This window comes from Helianthus annuus, chromosome 1 (genome assembly GCF_002127325.2).
Source record: "Helianthus annuus cultivar XRQ/B chromosome 1, HanXRQr2.0-SUNRISE, whole genome shotgun sequence".
Lineage (NCBI taxonomy): Eukaryota > Viridiplantae > Streptophyta > Magnoliopsida > Asterales > Asteraceae > Helianthus > Helianthus annuus.
Window position 1 is genome coordinate 131,659,482 of NC_035433.2, and position 22,119 is coordinate 131,681,600.

Consider the following 22,119-nt stretch of genomic DNA (forward strand, 5'->3'; position numbering starts at 1 on the left):
TAAGTATAAATTTTGTGTTTTTGGTCAAAATGTGTGTTTGTAGGTATGTATGTGTACGTATGTAAATGTGTATTTATAAGTATGTATGTGTGTTGGTAGTATGTTTATGTGTAGGTTTGAAAAAAAAAAGTTTAAGTTTGATAATTAGTATGTTTGTGTTTAGGTTTGAAAACATTTATAAAAAAAGGAGCTAACAAAATGAAGAACATTACATATTTAAAAAACCGTGCCTGATATTGAATTCATCATTTCAAACATAACAAGCTAAGAAAACACCCAATCGAAATTGAAATCATGATTTAAAACATAACGTTCCGCCCAAAATTTAAAACAATCATTAAGAACATAACAAGCTTAAAAAATTGTGCCCGTGTTTGAATTAATCATTTTAAACATAGCGAGCTTAGAAATACCCGCCCGAAATTGATTTAGAAATTAATTTCGGGTTGTCCCCGTTTATCTTGGGACTGCTTTTTGAATACTTTATCTCATTTAGGATGTGAATGTGTATTACATGATTGTTTGTTTAAGAAGGATTCGGTTATCATTTTCTCTTTGCTCCTCGGGTATATATATCATTACATATATACTTGGGAGCTAAGAGGAAATGCTGCCGAATTTTTCTTAAACAGACAATCATGTAATACACATTCACATATGAGATAAAGTGTTCAAAAAGTGGGTTTAGCAGCCTACCCTTGTCTTGTTAATCCTAAATTAGATTTTCTTTCAGTTGCATAATGCCTATCGATAAAAGTTGGATTGATTCCCCACGTCATTCACCTCACTACAAGCAAGGACTCGAGTCATTTATCGAGATGTGTGAAAGAGTGATAAAAAACCACGATGAAGTTAGATGTCCGTGTACCAAATGTAAAAATTCCGGCTTAAAAACTATGGCAGAAATGAAATACCATTTGCGTATTAACAGTTTTTGGAAGGAATACACGAAGTGGACTTATCACAGGGACACGACTCCAATTGCAGAAGTAAACGATGTTGCGCCACAAGACGGTATGGTAAACGTTATTGAAGACATTAGGGGGGAGCGTATGGAAGAAGATACATACCTTAACCAAGAGAACTCGAATGGAGATGGTAGCGGTGTTGTTGATGATTTTGAAGACCTGGTGAAGGAAGTTGAAACAGAATTATATCCTGGTTGTACCAAGTTTTCTTCTATCGACTTTTTAGCAAAGCTTATGAATATAAAGGATACGTACCATTTTCAAAATGAAGGAGTAGATCGACTCCTCTCGTTGTTGCGAGAGTCAATGCCAGAAGGCAACAAGATTCCCCCTTCGTATTATGTAGCTAAGAAGACATTTAAGAAGATTGGTTTGGCATATGAGATGATAGATGTGTGCACAAATGATTGTGCTCTCTTTTGGAAAGAAAACGAGTCCTTGCAGAATTGTCCCGTTTGTAATGAGAGTCGATGGGTCGATAAAGACACAAAAGGCACGAAGGTGGCTCGTAAGGTGTTACGATACTTTCCTTTGACGCCTAGACTACGACGTTTGTATTGTTCAAGGCACACAGCGAAATATATGATATGGCATAGTACCGGACGATCGGAAGATGGGACTATGCGTCATCCAGTTGATGGATCTGCATGGCAAGACTTTGATAAAAAGTACCCAAACTTCGCGATGGAGCCACGAAATGTTCGCTTAGGGCTTGCAGCTGACGGTTTTAATCCCTTTAACAACGGTAGTGGATCCTCGACTCATAGCACGTGGCCGGTTATACTCACCACATATAATCTGCCTCCCTGGCTATGCATGCGAGAGTCCACATTCATGTTGACTTTGTTGATTCCTGGCCCTAAATCACCGGGGAAAGACATAGACGTTTTCCTTAGACCGTTAGTGGATGAGCTTAAGCAATTGTGGCAGACAGGTGTACGTACTAAAGACGCAGCAACAAACACATACTTCACAATGAAGGCGGCGTTGTTATGGACCATAAATGACTTTCCAGCCCGTAGTAGCCTATCAGGTTGGAGCGGACAAGGCTACATGGCATGCCCAACTTGTAACCAAGACACTCCTTCAATACGTGTAACTGGTAAATGTGCTTATGTTGGTCATCGCCGGTTCTTAGATGCCAACCATCCTTGGAGAACAAGTCTCGACTTTAACGGGAGACCCGAGACACGAGACCCTCCGAGACAGTTTAGCCCAGCTGACATAGAAGCTCAACTAGGTCGTTTAGTTAATCGTCTACCAGGCAAGCATCCAGATTTTGGAGGTGGGAGGATAACCCGGTCAGATTACGAGTTGAACTGGTCCAAAAGAAGCATATTTTTTGACCTTGAGTATTGGTCTTCTCTGCAGCTGAAACATAACTTAGATGTAATGCATATAGAGAAAAATGTGTGCGACAGCTTGCTCGGTACTCTTCTAATGAACGATAAGAGCAAAGACACGCCAAATGCGCGGTCCGACTTGGAAAAACTAAACATTCGGCCGTCACAATGGCTGAAACAATCGGGTGGCAAGTTCTTAAGTCCCCACCCAAAGTACTCATTCAAGTCCGATGATCGAAAACTTTTTTGTCAGTTTATAAAAAATGTTAAATTACCAGATGGGTTTGGATCTAATATCAGTAAGAGGGTGACAGATAACAATGCTAACATTACCGGGTTGAAATCTCATGACTGTCATATCCTCATGCAACGTTTGATACCTATTGGGGTTAGAGGGCTTTTGACTAAAGATACATCTACACCAATAGTAGACCTTTGTATGTTCTTTAAGCAACTTTGCTCTAGAACACTATTGGTGGATGATATGAAGAAAGCAAAGGATGACATTGTTACCATCTTATGCAAGTTAGAGATGATCTATCCACCTGCGTTTTTTGACATTATGGTTCATTTACTTGTGCATTTACCTGATGAAGCGATTGCGGGAGGTCCAGTAGCTTTTAGATGGATGTATCCATTTGAAAGGTACATGAAAAAACTAAAGAACTATGTCAAAAACCCGGCAAGGCCTGAAGGTTGTATAGCTGAAGGTTATGTGTTTGAAGAAGCTCTAACATTTTGTTCAATGTACCTTAAAGATGTTCATACTAAGTTCAATCGCCCAGATAGAAACGATGATGTCGTTGTTGAAAAAAGAAAGTTATGGGTGTTTGAGTCCAAATGTCGTTATGTTGGCGCAAGAAAGGAGAAATATCTATCATTCATCGAAAAAGGCAAGATGGAATGGTTTGTCCTCGAAAACTGCGCAGAAGTTAGGGAGTACATGAAGTGAGTGCTTCTATCTTTAACATTTCATAATCTGTTAATTGGTATTTCTCATTCCTTTCTTATATTTGTCATCAATGTAGTGAATTCAAACATACACATCCCCATGATGATCTTAAAACCAAATTTCCGAGATGGTTTCTCCATAAGGTATAATACATATATAACACTCATTACTCTATACTTGCTAGGTAATACATATATAACAAACATTATTACTCTATATTTGTTAGGTCCATTCGATGAAAACACAAAATTCTCCAGAATTCCACCCGGAGTTGTATGCTCTTTCAATTTGTGCGAAAATGACTGCTTACACTTACACTGCTTGCATAGTCAACGGTGTTAGGTTTAAGACACTTGAACGTGATGCAAAATGCGCAACGCAAAACTCTGGCGTGGAAGTGGTTGGAGAGAACGGTGTGAAATTTTATGGCCAATTAGAAGAAATTATTGAGTTGCGTTATACAAATGATTATTCCACTGTCCTATTTCGGTGCAAGTGGTTTGATACTCAAAGGGGTGTAAACCATGACAATAATATCACCAGTATAAGCACTGAACATGAATGGGACAAAGACGATCAACTCATATTTGCTTCGCAAGCCAAACAAGTGTTCTTCATCCAAGAAACGTCTCGAAACCAAAAAAATAAACATAGGTGGGTAGTCGAAAATGTTAATCATCGAAGAATTTGGGATCGACCATTAAGTGATGACCGCGTCAATAAGGTTCAAAATGTTGACAAACACTTAGAAGATAGGGACATTGTCGACAACAACTCTTCATCTGACTGTCCACTTGTCATTGACTTGACCCAATACTTTCAAATTGGATCTTCTCATGTTACTGCGGGTGAGCCTTCAATTGAAGTTGATCCCCCAACGGCCACCGTCGATGAAGTGTTTGAAGTCGAGACTGATTGTGATGAGGTCGAGGCTGATTATGATGAGGATGATCCCGATTATGTGGAGTCTGACTAAAAGAAAAGTTATTGTAATTTATATTGATTTGTAATTGATAAACACTTGTTTGAAATATTTATTTGAATTTGAGTTACACTTGTTGTACTTTCCCTTAATTTCTATTAGATACACATGCTGTAACATTTGTAACTTTATAGGGATTATGTTTTCTGTATTGTTGATATTCGCTTATCTGATGGCTGATGTGGCCCCCTGGGGACATGGGGGTGACGGCGCTGGTGATCCACCGCTTCCTCCTGGTGGATTTCGTGGCACACACGAGACAGACGGTAAGTCTTTTACTAAATTATTTTGTAGTCCTTATATTTTTTATATTATAAATGTTGTTACTAATTATTTTTGTTTTAATTGCAGCGGTTCCCCCGAAGAGGGTTAGGGGGAAAGCAAAAAACGAGAAACTAAGGCGTCTAGTAAAAGCGGGGGGGGGCCTGTATCGCTTACGTTTGACAGGCAGGTGACGTATACCCCTGTTGGTAAAACAAGAGATATGTTTTCACGGGAGGCCGGCCTGTATATGTGGCGGTCCATCCCGATCGATAAAATTGGATGGGATAACGTTGAACAACATTACAAGGATGCCCTCATGAACCACTTACGGGTAAATAACTTATATGCATAAAATTTTATCAAATATTTAACTTTTTTATTTAATTTGTAGGAAAATTTCAATTTTGATGAAGTGGAACGTGATATAGAGGCCAAAAACTTGACGGGTGGCATTAGGGCTGTGCTTATGAAGCGGTACTCTGACCGCAAGCACGATGCTAAAAAATTATTTAAGAGCAAGGGAGGTTACAATGATCTTGAGAGTGCAAGGGCATTCCATCCCCCGGATATGCCCTATGATAACTGGTTGAGAACCATCGAAGGTTTCCGGGAAGAAAAATATATTAAAAGAAGCAATGCCAACACACTAGTACGCGAGAAACAACAATTCCCATACCGTGGGGGGACATCTTCGTACGGTAGCACCGCCTATAAAAATGTAATGTTTTATGTATGTGTGCGTGTGTGTAAGCTTTTGTTTATTTAATGTCTAATCTAAGTTTAATGTTAAACAGGATATGGGTTGGGTACCTACGTATGCTAAAACCCACACAGACAATCAAGGGAATTGGGTTGATCCGGTTGCTGAACAAAATTACGTAAGTATTTCTTTTAAGTATTATTTTCTATAACAAATATATATATATATATACACATATATATTTAATCATCTTCGTAAAATACAGCGGAACATACAACACGCGACAAGTGAATGGAGCGGTGAGGGTCCGCCAATTGCCCCGTATCAGGAAGCGTTGGGTGAGCGGCGAGGATGGTACCGCGGGATGGGGCCTAAAACTTCTTCCAACACGTCCTCGCACTCGTCATCTAACATGTCGTCTTCGCAATCTCGGACGCAAGAACCCTTTTCCGAGGTAAACTACGCAATTTATAAAATGACAAACGAACGCATGTTTCCTTGTTAAATATATGTTGGTAGCGTTAATTAATATGCTAATATACGTTTTGCTATCTATTATTGTAGGATTTTGTTAACAGCTTGTTCCAAACCCCGTCATTTTTGAACCAACTTAACAACTATCTTGCTTCACAAGGAAAAGGAAAAGGAAAGTCAAAAGACTACGATTCTGACAACTTATTCGATAATGAATCCGACGATGAACCCAATGATAACGATGACGATGAGTGACTAGTTTTTAATGTATGCTTTGGATTTAATTAAACGTTGTAGGATATAATGTACGACTTAAACGTAGTTTTTAAGTATATTACCTTTAGTATATGTTGATTATGTTCATGGCGTATGCGTGCGTTGTTTGAAAATAGGCAGGTTTTGTTTTTTCGGCCGTAAAACTGGCTGGGCAGCTGTATATACAGCTGCTGTATTAAAAAAAAACAGACTTTTAGCGGCGACACGTGTCGCCGCTATTGCTTTTCAACCTTTACCGACGAAGGTTAATACCGGCGACACCTTTAGCGACGACAACTGTCGCCGCTAAAACTGGCTGGTCAATACCGGCGACAATAATTAATACCGGCGACAACTGGTCAATACCGGCCCAGCAATACCGGCGATGCTTTACCGGCGACATGTCGCTGCTAATGGTCAATAGCGGCGACAAAAGTGGTCAATACCGGCGACACCCGTCGCCGCTAAAGGTGCCCTGTTCTTGTTGTGAACAACGCGTTCCCAGCAAACTCAATTCATTTTAGCTTTGCTTTCATCCTCACCCCAAAAAAGCGACGTCTCAATGCCTCCAAAGTATCTAGGATGCCCTTTGAACAAGAAGTAATATAGAGGTTCAAAGTGTAAAGTTAACTTGGTTTGTATTTTATTGACTTAGTTGATAATATTCGTAATAGTATTACTATTACTATATTAAAACATAAAAGACTATTTGTAAAATAAAATAGAAGCTCTCAATTAAATAACCTTAATATAACAATAGTAAGCCACACAACATGTTAAACACAAATAAATCCAAATGCAATGAAAAATATGTTAAAAGTACTACCTAAAAATATGATAGCAAGCCACACAACATGGAACCAAAACCTTTAATCTTCAAAACCATTTCATGGCTGAAACACGACGGATTTTGCTGCATCGTAGGAAGGATTCCACATCATCATTGTCACCCCAATCAGCATTCATCCACTCATGCAATCACTGTCATAACGGAAGACGTCGATGACTTCGTCTGTGACAACCCGAACTTTCAAGGTTAGTAATATGTAGTCTTGTGTTTCCGATTTCTTATTATTTCTCTTTCCCGTTCTTTGCTTTAGTGAACCTGTTAAACACTCGTGACCTTGGTAAACTCGTTTTATGTAAAACGTATTTATGTATGTTCGAGTGTGTAATGGGTTGTTCTATTGTGTGAAATGGTTAAGTTATGGCCGCATAAATATGTGGGCTACACACACCTTAGTTCTCTAGTAGTTCTCTAAATCACACCAGCCCACACAGGTGTCCGGCCCGAGTCACATGAGCCTACCCCTTTGGGTTCCGTGTATGCTTAGCTAAGGGCCCGTAATGAACTTAAACCTCTATTCAGTCCTCGCAAGCCCAAGCCATATCTAAGCCCATCTTTCCTTTCCCTTGTTTACGTATGGTATGTATAAGAATACATAAATTACTCGCAAACCCTATGTTCCTCTAAACATGTGACGGCAGTAGTCTTTTGGAGACACCATCTTCATCGGTAGAGATTTTATTCCAGAAACATCACCGGCCGCATTCGAGCTCGCACTCCTCCTTGATCGATTGGTATGCTTTAATCAGTTAAGGATTTCTATACTTGGCTTACCTTGATTATATTTTGCGAACGATCTTGTTTGTGTTTGTGAATCATCTTGTTTGCGTTCCGATCGTCCCGGGTCCGTATGAACCATCATAAGAATTGCTCATGTGTGAAACTGTTAGAAGTTAGCGAGTAGTATGGTTGAGATGTAAAGCTTATCGATTTAATGGTATATGCGGCCATGATTCTTGTGTAGTCTAGGATTTGCTAGAGCACAGGTGTTGATCGAATGGCATGGGTAGAACGATGTAGGGCTGTTTGTTAATGAATTTGGATGCATAGTTATGATAAAACATGTGCATGAGTCAGTTAAATCGTGATGATGATATGTTATGGGCTGCATGATAAGTTGATCATTAGGTAATGATTATGATGATGCAAATTCATGGTGAATGATTTGACCTTGTGTGTTTTAAGAACGAACAATCATCGGTCTGATAATAACATAAATTATTAATTGATTCTACAAAGAAATCATGTAATAAGCTAAAAAGGAAATATAATTTAATAATAATAGTTGTCGGTTATGTGATTGGAATTAGACCCCATGATTTTGACAATTTCATTGTAACTTTAAGTATTGACTGGTCAACCGCATAAATTTGGATTGCATGACTTACTGTGCGAAATCAATGTTAGTTGCATGACAATTAATGATGTTAAGTATAACCTAGGCTGTACATGATAAATGGGCCGCTCTCATTGCTGGACCTCGGGTAAAACCTGGACCGCATACACTTGGGTTGCACGTCCCCATGTGGATCGCTCAGCCTTCAGGGCCGATATACTAATGGGCTTGCACGATTAGCTTTGGACTGGCTATATTTGGTTGTATATATTACGTGTTTGTCGCACACTCGGATGTATGATGTATTGATTAGTGATTAAACTATTGCATATGGTGAACTTGTATACCAGCTTGAAGATGAACCGAACTGCTTTTTATGTGCCATTGTGGATAACATGAGCCTGTAATATGAATCCGTGCATGGCCAGAACACCTACTATATGATGATCATAAATTGTTATGTGCATGAGAAACCGGTATGACTAGTAGTATGTTGTGTGTATTGCTGGAACACTACACGTGTGATGTGCGTATATGAACATGCATGTTAGTTTGTAGGTTATTGCAAGTGATAACTATGTGATAGTATAGCACTTGTTCACAAAATGAGGCAACAAGCTCACCTAAGACGGTTGTGATGTGGGCTGCACACACTTTGTATCCAATTGCACACCATGTATGGCTTGGGGCCGTATATTAAATCTGGGCCGGAGACCCGGTTCTGTCGAATGGGCTGCGGGCCAGCAATGCTTGAGCCGAATAGTTTTATAAGCTCACCTTAACAATCGGTTATAATATGTAGGTTGAACTGGGACTGGAAGGATGTAATTTCCATGTGATCAAAATGGCTAGTATATGTAATGGTTACAATGCATGTTATGGTTAAGTGCGTTACATGATCAACTATTGGTTGTTGCATGACATTATGTATATATATTCTGTGAATGCTACTTGTTACGAAATACGTGGTCAGACGCGAATACTAAATTGATTGCTACTGGTAAATTGTGATAGGACGCATTTAATCATCTGATAAACAAGTAACATAATCTACCAAGCACTCTAAGGTGAGTTCACTACATTCGAGCATGCGTCCCAGTGGTTGGGGACAGTCAGTGGGTATTCCATGGGGGGATGAGTCTTTGGGTAAAAACGAGTATATTGGTTAATATTCTCACCTATCATCTTTTGTAAGTCCCTCATCGGGTATTAGTTAGTAGCGCTACTTAGGTTTGGCACCCTCACCCCGTGCCTGTAGAGGACGGAGGTGAACTAATGACCCAGTCTGGCCCAGTACTAGATAGGAGTACGTGGGAAGGGCAGTCGTGTATTTCAGGAGCCGTCATTGTTCGGAAATGAGATATTAACAATATTACTTGCATTGTCAGTGAACTGTTTTACGTACAACTGGTAACAAACGTTTTCTTAAACTGTGAACTCGCCAGCTTTGTCTGATACACTTGTTACATGCTCGCAGGTTGTTAGGTATCTTGGAACAGGGACTTGCTGGCTGGAGGGCATGAGTGGTCATGGTTCACACCGATTGGTTTTATTTATTGAACATTGGTTCTTATAATTGTTTGGAAAATGTTTACATTGTGATACGTTAACGCTTCCGCTGAAATTGTTGGTTTCGAATAACTTATGTTTGGATTTTAATATAAAATGATGAAACTTTATCTTTAAACTTATGGATTCAATGTAATTGGTGGCTCGTTGCTAGTGGGTCACACGCCTAACATGGACACTCCCTAGGTGGTATTTTTAGGGTGTGACAGTTTGGTATCAGAGCCACTGGTTATAGTGAACTTGGTTTTAAAACGTTTTTGTAAAACCAGACTATAACCAAACAGTTCTGAATACGTGAATACGACCATGACACTCAGCTCCAGACTGCAAGGTTCGTCTCTTGTATACTCATTGTACTGCATAACTAGTGAACACTTACATATGATATTGCATGTGATTGCACGTTTAGCACAACAGTACGAATTCATGTATTACTTACATGTGTTATGTGACTCATAGGGTGGTATTTCCCTAAACATTCATGACTTACGTTTCGTGATGCTCTTTGTTTGCTACTCAAGTTTGAGGAACCATTTGACATGAGTTAGGTGGAGCTGAGATGAGCATGCAAATCACAATATTATTGTGGGTGCACACATAATAATAATGTGGGGTGCATGCGAGTCCCAGTGAGGCTTAACAAGTGAAAAAGGGGTTCCGTTATTTGATTGACGTGAAACATAACAGCCTATAGGAGTCATAGCAGTGATTGTCTCCTACTTGAATGTGATTCTTTACTCCTCTCTGAATCCTTACGAATCTCGATGCTATCGAGTATCACCTGATCACATATCTGAACGCCTAGCGAACTGCGTAGGATGTTAGGTGCTAGTACGAATGTCCCTGAGATGGATGGCTCAGCGTCAAATGATTGGACTATACTTCCCTCACTTATCTTTGTTTGCCGGAACTTAGCATGTTGATGTCTTAGACCCCGAAGTGTGATCACTTCTGCAACACTCTCGTAACAGACCGTGTATTACTCAAACAACTTACAACATCGGTGGACAAAAGTATGAGTGTAGCACTTTACCTACTTCAGTATTTAGACGACCCTGATTACCAACAACGAACATCAGCAATTTGACGCCAATCGAATCTTTAACCCTAGTCAGCGACTTATAATTAACTATGGTGTGGAATGTGCAACTGCCAGCACATGGAGGACGCGACTCAGAATGCGAAAAGATGGACCATATTGGTGAAAGATCGTAGGGCTCTGTTTTAGGCAACGACATTAGAGTCAACAGCCATGGCAACAACAAGGTACTTGTACTTGTAACCAACAGTATGGGAATGGAGGTGCCAATAACATGGATTGGTCGTTGTTAAATCAAGACGACAACAACCAAGAAAACGACGGCGGTACTGGAAATTCTCGTAGTAACAACAGCACTGGTAGTGATACTCGTGGGGGAGCATTAAGGATTGGCGTAGGCAATGCCGGGCATTATAGCAACATGGTAGCTTGTGAGGGTAGCTAATCGCTTCATCCCCATTCTTTTTAACCTTAATACATCTTGAAACCAAACCTGTTGTGAAATCGACTGATGGCCACGAAACTGAAACCTCATATGTTCGTGGGGATGCAAACTCGACCTTATGGGACAAGTGTTCGACATTTAACCATTATGGTTTTGCTGGAAATAGTAGTGTGGATCGGTTATCCAGATATTGAGCAGATATACCTTGTGAGAAGAAAACTTTGCGTATCCCTCTCCCTAGTGGAGAATCGTTATTTGTTCTAAAGCGTCAGAGTGGTGCAAAGGTTAGCGCCATTTCAGCTGCGAAAGCTAGAAGGGTTCACGAAGGGACTACTCCGCTATGTTAGCAACCGTTACTGATGTTACGGCTAAGGAAAAAGAGGATCGAGGATCCACCAATTGTTCGTGATTCTCCTCAGTGTGCTACTCGAGGAACTTTCAGGATTACTTCAACAACTGATTAGGTAGAATCTCGGTTTGATCTCACGTCAGAGGCAGCCTTGATTACTCGCACTCCTTATCGTATGGCGCCTGGAAAGTTGCAAGAACTGTCCAATTAACTTCAGGAAACTACAGGATGGGGGTCGATAGATCTAGCTCCTCGTTTTGGGGAAAACAAGATCTATTGTGGGAACGAAGGACGAGTCCTTTCGTACGTGTACAGACTACCATAAGGTGGCAACCATAGACCGTCACCTTCTGACTCGCATCGACAACCAGCTTGACCTGTTGCAAGAACCAAGGATTCTATTCGGGAACTGACTTAAAAATTTGACTGTCATCTGATGGAAGGCTATGGGGAGGATGATTCCTAACACGACGTTACAGATCCAGTATAGCCACTATGATTTTCTGTCCAAGTTATTTTAGATATCCAACACACCAGCAGCCTTAGGGATCACATGAGTAATGTGCGTCAACCTCGTTTCGCCAGATTCGTCGACTGCATTTATCAGTGATGTTTAGAACCACTATCAGGGGAAGGAACGCCATGAGCGGTACCTGCATTTTGTCCTAGAACTCCTAGGGGAGGAGAAACTCCACGCGGAGTCTACCTAAGATCCATTTTTGAATGCAACTTCTTGGTCGCGTAGTCAACGAAGTGGGAATACACGTGGATCTCGCTAAGATCCATTTTTATTAGAAACTGACTGACACCAAAGATTCCTTCGGGGATACAGCAATTCCTTGGTTTCGCTAGATACTATCACAGATTCATCGCGGGATTTTCGAATATTACGCAACTTTAACCTCCTTAGCACCGAGCATCGTCTTTACCCGATGGTATCCTAAGATGGTTTGAATCAGAGTCCCAGTTACACGCCGATGCAACACGAGAAAGTAATGGCATACGTAGTGAAGTTACATGGGGAATTGCACGAGTCACACCCTGCGGTGGAAGCCATAGTCTTTAGATTTAAGTTGGATTTGAGTTGGAGGCATTACTTGGACGGTACCAAATGCACTACTTGGACCGATCCCAAGGGCCTCCCGTGTACCCTGGTTTCGGAAGGGGAGAAGCAATATCGACTCTAACCTACCTGATCAGTTTATGGCATCGCTGGATGGAATTTTTGGATGTTTACGACTGCGAAACTTGGATGTGCATGAGCTCTGCATCTCATTATCGACTCTAACCTACCTGATCAAACTTGCTTTGTTCAGAACGGAGAACTGAAGGAAGAGGATTTCTAAGTAGAACCCATGCGGGGCATGGAGAAGCAATAATTGGCAGGACAGACGATATTCGCTACCTCATAGAACGAAGGCGAATCTAGTTATGTAGCAACGGTAGGGAACTTGTGTTGGCAAAACACACCGGCCTCGAAATACTAGTCGTCTGGGTTTTTGGATGAGAGTTACTAGGATTTATAAGTATTGTATTAGCGATCGGGCATATGAAGTCCCATCTAGCAATGTATGTGGATGATGTTGACTTGTGTGGAAGTCAAGGTGGGAAAGCAGAAACCTTTTAGTGTTGCCAACTACAAAAAAAAAAAAAAAAAAAACACCTGTTTGGAAATGGGAACAAACTGTCATGGATTTTGTCGCTAGTCTACCTACAACTCGAAACAAAGACAATATCGCCTGGATGATCGTTGATTGTCTTACACAACCAGCGCAATTTATTGCAATCAAGGACACGGACGAGTCATCACAGCTGGTGTATGTTCCTCTGGGAGAGGCGGCTTATAGGCACGAGGTGCCAACTTCTGTTACCTCTAGTTTTGAACGGTGCCTGATTGATGGCGGGCAAAACGCAACACCCTCGACTCACGTCTAGATGTGAGCATTGCTTGTCACCGATGGACAAATGGTCAGAACAAAGGAACCATCCCGATAATTGAAGATATGCTACGTGTATGTGTGTGATTGACCTTAGTAAGAATAGAGGGGCATTTACCTCTGGTTGAGTTCTACCGTCGTAGTCACCATTCTAGTATCCAGAAAAACTCTGTTTGAGGCATTGCAGGGGCAACAACGCTAACCTCCTTGGTGGATTAAGGTGGGTGACAATCTAATCACAGACCCAGGACCGTACTCGATACTCTTGAAGATTGCTTAGATTGGAAATTGTTTGACGGCAACGCATGACTGTCAGCAAAGTTGATACACTTAGGAAACACTGGGAGTTCGCCGTAGGCGAACATGTCATAATCGAAAGCCCCACCCTGGGAGGGTGCAGTACGCTGTAGACAACGTGACAAGCTTAGTTTACGATGCGTAGGGACATCCGGATTTCTGGAACGGATTGGTGATATGACTCACAAACTCGAGTTACCTGATGAATTAGGGTAACGGTCGTGATAACAATTATGCCTCGAACATAATGGAGTAGTTATACGATGAAACACATGTGAGACCCTTGCCAGAGCCTAAGGTCGGCGACAAGTTATAGTTGCCAAGGAATCTATTGAAAACGGGGACCGGGAAGTCAAGGTTCGTGGACTTAGTCGAATTACCAATCGTGACAGTTCGTTGGAACTCAAGACGTGGACCGGAGTTCACGTGGGAATGCGATCATCGAAGTAAGCTCTAGTATCCTCAGTTGTTCAATCGGTCGATCAACTTCTGGTATCATTGGCAAATTTCGGGACGAAATTCTCTTTCAAGTTGGGGATGATGTGGCACCTGGGGAAAAATCCACAGTCATCCTGATCTAACACCGTGCTGTTTTGGGTTGCTGATCAAATTTCGGGACGAAATTTCTTTCAAGTTGGGGATGATGTGACAACCCGAACTTTCAAGGTTAGTAATATGTAGTCTTGTGTTTCCGATTTCTTATTATTTCTCTTTCCCGTTCTTTGCTTTAGTGAACCTGTTAAACACTCGTGACCTTGGTAAACTCGTTTTATGTAAAACGTATTTATGTATGTTCGAGTGTGTAATGGGTTGTTCTATTGTGTGAAATGGTTAAGTTATGGCCGCATAAATATGTGGGCTACACACACCTTAGTTCTCTAGTAGTTCTCTAAATCACACCAGCCCACACAGGTGTCCGGCCCGAGTCACATGAGCCTACCCCTTTGGGTTCCGTGTATGCTTAGCTAAGGGCCCGTAATGAACTTAAACCTCTATTCAGTCCTCGCAAGCCCAAGCCATATCTAAGCCCATCTTTCCTTTCCCTTGTTTACGTATGGTATGTATAAGAATACATAAATTACTCGCAAACCCTATGTTCCTCTAAACATGTGACGGCAGTAGTCTTTTGGAGACACCATCTTCATCGGTAGAGATTTTATTCCAGAAACATCACCGGCCGCATTCGAGCTCGCACTCCTCCTTGATCGATTGGTATGCTTTAATCAGTTAAGGATTTCTATACTTGGCTTACCTTGATTATATTTTGCGAACGATCTTGTTTGTGTTTGTGAATCATCTTGTTTGCGTTCCGATCGTCCCGGGTCCGTATGAACCATCATAAGAATTGCTCATGTGTGAAACTGTTAGAAGTTAGCGAGTAGTATGGTTGAGATGTAAAGCTTATCGATTTAATGGTATATGCGGCCATGATTCTTGTGTAGTCTAGGATTTGCTAGAGCACAGGTGTTGATCGAATGGCATGGGTAGAACGATGTAGGGCTGTTTGTTAATGAATTTGGATGCATAGTTATGATAAAACATGTGCATGAGTCAGTTAAATCGTGATGATGATATGTTATGGGCTGCATGATAAGTTGATCATTAGGTAATGATTATGATGATGCAAATTCATGGTGAATGATTTGACCTTGTGTGTTTTAAGAACGAACAATCATCGGTCTGATAATAACATAAATTATTAATTGATTCTACAAAGAAATCATGTAATAAGCTAAAAAGGAAATATAATTTAATAATAATAGTTGTCGGTTATGTGATTGGAATTAGACCCCATGATTTTGACAATTTCATTGTAACTTTAAGTATTGACTGGTCAACCGTATAAATTTGGATTGCATGACTTACTGTGCGAAATCAATGTTAGTTGCATGACAATTAATGATGTTAAGTATAACCTAGGCTGTACATGATAAATGGGCCGCTCTCATTGCTGGACCTCGGGTAAAACCTGGACCGCATACACTTGGGTTGCACGTCCCCATGTGGATCGCTCAGCCTTCAGGGCCGATATACTAATGGGCTTGCACGATTAGCTTTGGACTGGCTATATTTGGTTGTATATATTACGTGTTTGTCGCACACTCGGATGTATGATGTATTGATTAGTGATTAAACTATTGCATATGGTGAACTTGTATACCAGCTTGAAGATGAACCGAACTGCTTTTTATGTGCCATTGTGGATAACATGAGCCTGTAATATGAATCCGTGCATGGCCAGAACACCTACTATATGATGATCATAAATTGTTATGTGCATGAGAAACCGGTATGACTAGTAGTATGTTGTGTGTATTGCTGGAACACTACACGTGTGATGTGCGTATATGAACATGCATGTTAGTTTGTAGGTTATTGCAAGTGATAACTATGTGATAGTATAGCACTTGTTCACAAAATGAGGCAACAAGCTCACCTAAGACGGTTGTGATGTGGGCTGCACACACTTTGTATCCAATTGCACACCATGTATGGCTTGGGGTCGTATATTAAATCTGGGCCGGAGACCCGGTTCTGTCGAATGGGCTGCGGGCCAGCAATGCTTGAGCCGAATAGTTTTATAAGCTCACCTTAACAATCGGTTATAATATGTAGGTTGAACTGGGACTGGAAGGATGTAATTTCCATGTGATCAAAATGGCTAGTATATGTAATGGTTACAATGCATGTTATGGTTAAGTGCGTTACATGATCAACTATTGGTTGTTGCATGACATTATGTATATATATTCTGTGAATGCTACTTGTTACGAAATACGTGGTCAGACGCGAATACTAAATTGATTGCTACTGGTAAATTGTGATAGGACGCATTTAATCATCTGATAAACAAGTAACATAATCTACCGAGCACTCTAAGGTGAGTTCACTACATTCGAGCATGCGTCCCAGTGGTTGGGGACAGTCAGTGGGTATTCCATGGGGGGATGAGTCTTTGGGTAAAAACGAGTATATTGGTTAATATTCTCACCTATCATCTTTTGTAAGTCCCTCATCGGGTATTAGTTAGTAGCGCTACTTAGGTTTGGCACCCTCACCCCGTGCCTGTAGAGGACGGAGGTGAACTAATGACCCAGTCTGGCCCAGTACTAGATAGGAGTACGTGGGAAGGGCAGTCGTGTATTTCAGGAGCCGTCATTGTTCGGAAATGAGATATTAACAATATTACTTGCATTGTCAGTGAACTGTTTTACGTACAACTGGTAACAAACGTTTTCTTAAACTGTGAACTCGCCAGCTTTGTCTGATACACTTGTTACATGCTCGCAGGTTGTTAGGTATCTTGGAACAGGGACTTGCTGGCTGGAGGGCATGAGTGGTCATGGTTCACACCGATTGGTTTTATTTATTGAACATTGGTTCTTATAATTGTTTGGAAAATGTTTACATTGTGATACGTTAACGCTTCCGCTGAAATTGTTGGTTTCGAATAACTTATGTTTGGATTTTAATATAAAATGATGAAACTTTATCTTTAAACTTATGGATTCAATGTAATTGGTGGCTCGTTGCTAGTGGGTCACACGCCTAACAGGGACACTCCCTAGGTGGTATTTTTAGGGTGTGACATCGTCCCATTTCTAGTTCTGAAGTGCAATTGCTCTTTTGCTGGATCGGTTAAGCTTACAAATAGTAAAACAAAAAAAGAAGTGAATAACCTTCGTATACTTGCATAAATTTGAAGTATTAAGTACCATTTCGAAGTTGTGTGGGCCGGGAACAACTATGTGAACGGTATCTTCAGAAAACACATTGCAAAAATATTATATTAACAATAAACTACAAATAACTATTGCAAAATAATGAATTTAACTTTTACTTGCAGGTCAGGTGTTTCGTCATAATGTGCATGTTCAACTATAGCTAGTGACTACACAAAGGAGTATATGAATTAGGAAGTACGGTATGTGTTAATTGCAGATTAAAATGGATTACAAAGTACCTTGTCTGATCTAAAGTGGTCGTTGTTTGATTATTTCAGAACCGTTTTGAAGCTTCTGCAATTTACATAAATTTAGTATTTACAAAAAAAAAAAACAAAAACAAAAAACAAAGGCCAAAATGGAAATAACTGTGTTAACCTGCTTCATTTGCATGTTACAGTTTCTAGCAGGCTGGTCTTCATGCATAACTGATGGCTTTGGTGGTGACTGGTTCATGCTTGATTATTTCAGACAAAAAATGAGAAATGATTAAGCATGCTTCTCGTTATATAGAAAAAAAAAAAGCAAAGTGTAGGTACCACTACCCTTTATTTTAGGAATTGGGTGGTTAAACCCACAACTCTATATTTATGATGCTGTTTGTTGTTTTGAAAAAAAAACTATAATCTTGTAGGTAAACTACACAATAGTGGATCCTAAAGTTTTGCTAAAAGCCTGAAAGATTGGCATAAATGTAAGAATTTTGGAGGGAAGGGCTGAACTGCCATCAAGTGCCCAATTTATGGTTATTTTTTGGAGTTTAAATGGCCAAGATTAAAAGTTGACATGATCCGACGGCTAAGATTATCCTATGATTTTGGTTGCATTATACGCTGTCTATAATATATATAATTTCACTTGTCCCATTATATAGATAAATTTATTTTTAATGAACCGTACACAATTTTTAAAATTTTAAAAACAACTTTAGTTATTCAGATATAATAAACATTATGGAAAACAAAAAAACAAATTCTCTTCTACATTAAGACAATGCGTAGTGGGCAATATTCACCCTTGGGCGTTTTGCGCTATGTGACAGTCCAGTCAGCAATGGGGCATTATTGGGCGTTTTCTAAAATGGGTGTAGTGGGGATGTGGGGATTGTGGGGCATTATGTTTGTAATAAAATAAAATTAAAAAAACATGCAAAAAATCTTATTGGCCAAATACTAGAAGCTGAAATGTGATTGGACAACAAAAGCCCCCTTAGGCGTGATTTAAAAAACGCCCATACAACAAAACTACCAAACACGCCCATGCGTAGTGGGGATGGGGGCGATATGGGCGTGATTGAGCCCCAAAAGCGCCCAAATTTGCAACCACTACGAGTGGTCTAGTTAGAATTGATTTAGTACTTAGTCTAAAGTCTACAAATAATGTCTTTAAGCGGGTCAACCGACCTGTTATTAACCAATCTTACCTCAATCCTTCCAACCCATTACACAGACACACAATATATATATATATATATATATATATATATATATATAGGGAGCCGCTAGAATGAAAACCACCTCGAGTTGTAAGAACCGCGAGAACTACACCCCACGGAGCGCCGTTCGCCATGATTTTTTTTACAAGTAGATGTGTATATTATAAACACAGCCATAAAAAATCATGGCGAACGGCGCTCCGTGGGGTGTAGTTTTTTACACCACAAGTTTGGTGAAAAAAAAAGAAAAAAGAAAAAAAATTAAAAACACCAAACTTGTGGTGTAAAAAACTACACCCTACGGAGCGCCGTTCGCCATGATTTTTTACGGCTGTGTTTATAATACACACATTTACTTGTAAAAAAAAATCATGGCGAACGGCGCTCCGTGGGGTGTAGTTCTCGCGGTTCTTACAACTCGGGGTGGTTTTCATTCTAGCAGCCCCCTATATATATATATATATATATATATATATATATATATATATATATATATATATATATATATATATATATATATATATATAGGGGACCGCTAAAATGAAAACCACCTCCGGTTGTAAGAACCGCAAGAAGCAGTTCCTAACCATTAGATCAAAAAGATGGATGGATGAGATTAAAAGTAATTTGTCTTATTATTTCTTTAATATTTTAATCCAAAAGGGTAGTTTAGTAAAATTACTCTATTTTGTCTTTTTATCTTTACTAGCGGTAAGACCCGTGTGCAAACACGAGTCGTTTCTTAGAAAACCATGCATAGCCCATATTGACAGAGAGTAAAAAATTAATTTAGTACAGACTTATAAAATTGATATACACTAATGGTCAATAGATTTATTCAACAGCAATTCCATTATGTTGATAGCAAACTACTGTTATCTACTAACTTTTAAAAACTTTTGTTGCTTTCCAACATACTTTAATAAGAACTGTCATCCATTATCTCCAACAGAGCTTGCCAGATGGATAGATAGTAACTATCAGATGTTAGTCAACCCATGTTAAAAAGGTCAGTCAACAGAAACTACAAAAGTTAGTAAACAGATATTGATAGAACATATACATATGTGTAGATATTGTACCAAAACATGTTATCTATTATAGCTAAAAGACAACTATAGACATGCATCATCAGTTAATATATAAGATACATATGAGTATTTCCATTGTACTATCCACAAAAAAAAGTAGCAGCCACCCATTGACAATGAAACTTGTTTATAGACATAACTACATATAGAACATGTCTAAGAAGCAAAATTAGTACCAACAATGAACCAAATATACAACCACAAACAATCATGACATGAAACTAAGAGGACTTTATCTTTGTCACGATATGCACAACTTTTTTTAACTTCAGCAATTGAGTAGACTTGTGAAACTCTAACGAAAGTTCATCACCAAAAGCAATATTGCAAGATCTCAGATAAGAAGACCATCCAACAACAGCATAGTTGAATCCAGTATTGGTTTTTTGAGATGTTGTAAACAGTTCCTGGACTTCACATTTAAGATTCTAGATCTTGATAGGCTTAGGATTATCAGTATGCAGATCCAACGCAGAAGATACATTTGACGGCAGTTGCTAAAAAACAGAAAATTGAACCGTGAATTTTATAAAATATTGATATATAACTGAAGTTATTGAAATAACGAAACAAAGCAACGACTGCAAAAACTTACAAGTCTGTCTTCAGCATGTGTGGTGAAGTGTGAGACTGATTCTGAAGTGGATGATACTAAACGAACCTTTCGAACTTTACATGGTCTATCAACAGCTTTATTATCCTCTACAATTGTCTTGCCATGAAGTTTACGCATCTTTTCCATCTAAGTAAATTAATTTAGAATATAACAACTCTAAATTCTTGAAATTTTGTAACTTTCTTTATCAACACAAACTATTTTCTCAACTCAGCTTGAAGTTTAAGACTCAATCATATAGAAGAATATCAATATATTGAGACAATAATAAAATAGACAGTATAAAACTAATAAACACTTACATTAGATATAACACTTGAAGAAGCAGAAATGTCACGAACAGGAAAATCTTTAGACTGTAGTTGACGATCGTTAACATCATCAGCTACAACAAAATTTTAAAAAACCTTCTTATACTTATAATACAATAAAATATATGCATAGAAAATTATAAATTTACAGCATTTTTAACATCTGACTCATCAACCAGACACGCAATCTTTGAATCAAATAGCCCATCATCAGCAAACTATATTTATAAGAAGAATCATATATAAGAAACCATATTTTAAATCATAATAATATAAAAATATTACATGTGTATATATACATTAAAAATATCCTCAAAACTCGTAAGCTGCTTAGGATTACCAACCGAAGCTCCAGCATCCTCATCATCCAAAGCAACTTCCCCGGAATCCAGAAGTTGTTTGTGTTTAGCCTACAAAATGAGATTTCAAAAGTTATTAGCATAATATAATAAAAGTCACTTATCACCGTCATGTTATCAAACAATGTATTATATCACCAAAATTTTATACTGCAGCCAATAAATCAAATCCATCATCTCCATAAACTGAATCATCCAAAACAACTACATCAGCCTTCTTGAAAGAAACCTCAGTTCCAGTCTCGGAATGAAAAACGGAAAACTCAAATGTTTTAGATGTAATCATGGTGAAAACCAACCAAGATTCAACTGGTATGGGAACTTCTTCAATCAACTTTGACCATCCATCAGTAAATCCGCATCCATCAGTCCATCCTTTCATCATCACATTCCAAAACCTTTCGCCAACATAAATAGTTGCCATCCCATACTCGTAATTTTTACCATAGAATTGTTTCCAAAATTTGTCAGCAATTAGCTATAGAATAAGCAATGGAATATTTAGCGTAGACTTGCAAATTTGATATGAACTAATGAGCAACAGAAGTTACAACGGATTAGTTAACAAAAGTTAAAATGAGAATTACTCAACAGGGTTAGTCAACAGTAGTTACAGTATTTACACACAACCTAACCACTGTTTGGCCATCAACTATTACATACCTCTGTTGCTATCCAACAGAGGTTTCGTAACAACTGTCATCCATTATGTCCAGCAGACGTTGCAACATGGACAGATCTTAAATATCAGATGTTAGTCAACCGAGGTTAAAAGACTTAGTCAACAGAAGTTAAAAAGGTTAGTCAACAGATGTTAAAATTATA

At 39.2% G+C, this 22,119-nt stretch overlaps 2 protein-coding genes across 2 annotated transcripts; both read left to right on the forward strand.

The window, feature by feature from the left end:
- Positions 1-706: 706 nt before the first annotated feature.
- On the forward strand, positions 707-5,242 carry LOC110931614. The gene is made up of 3 exons (XM_035974875.1): positions 707-4,511; positions 4,597-4,840; positions 4,901-5,242. Exon 1 carries the CDS (start codon positions 741-743, stop codon positions 3,261-3,263), a length of 2,523 nt encoding a protein of 840 aa, XP_035830768.1. The 5' UTR covers positions 707-740; the 3' UTR covers positions 3,264-4,511; positions 4,597-4,840; positions 4,901-5,242.
- On the forward strand, positions 4,418-6,043 carry LOC118491456. Its single transcript, XM_035989260.1, has 6 exons — positions 4,418-4,511; positions 4,597-4,652; positions 4,901-5,227; positions 5,304-5,387; positions 5,475-5,663; positions 5,774-6,043. The coding sequence occupies exons 1-6, from the start codon at positions 4,418-4,420 to the stop codon at positions 5,936-5,938; spliced, it is 915 nt and encodes a 304-aa protein (XP_035845153.1). The 3' UTR covers positions 5,939-6,043.
- The last annotated feature ends 16,076 nt before the right edge of the window (positions 6,044-22,119 follow it).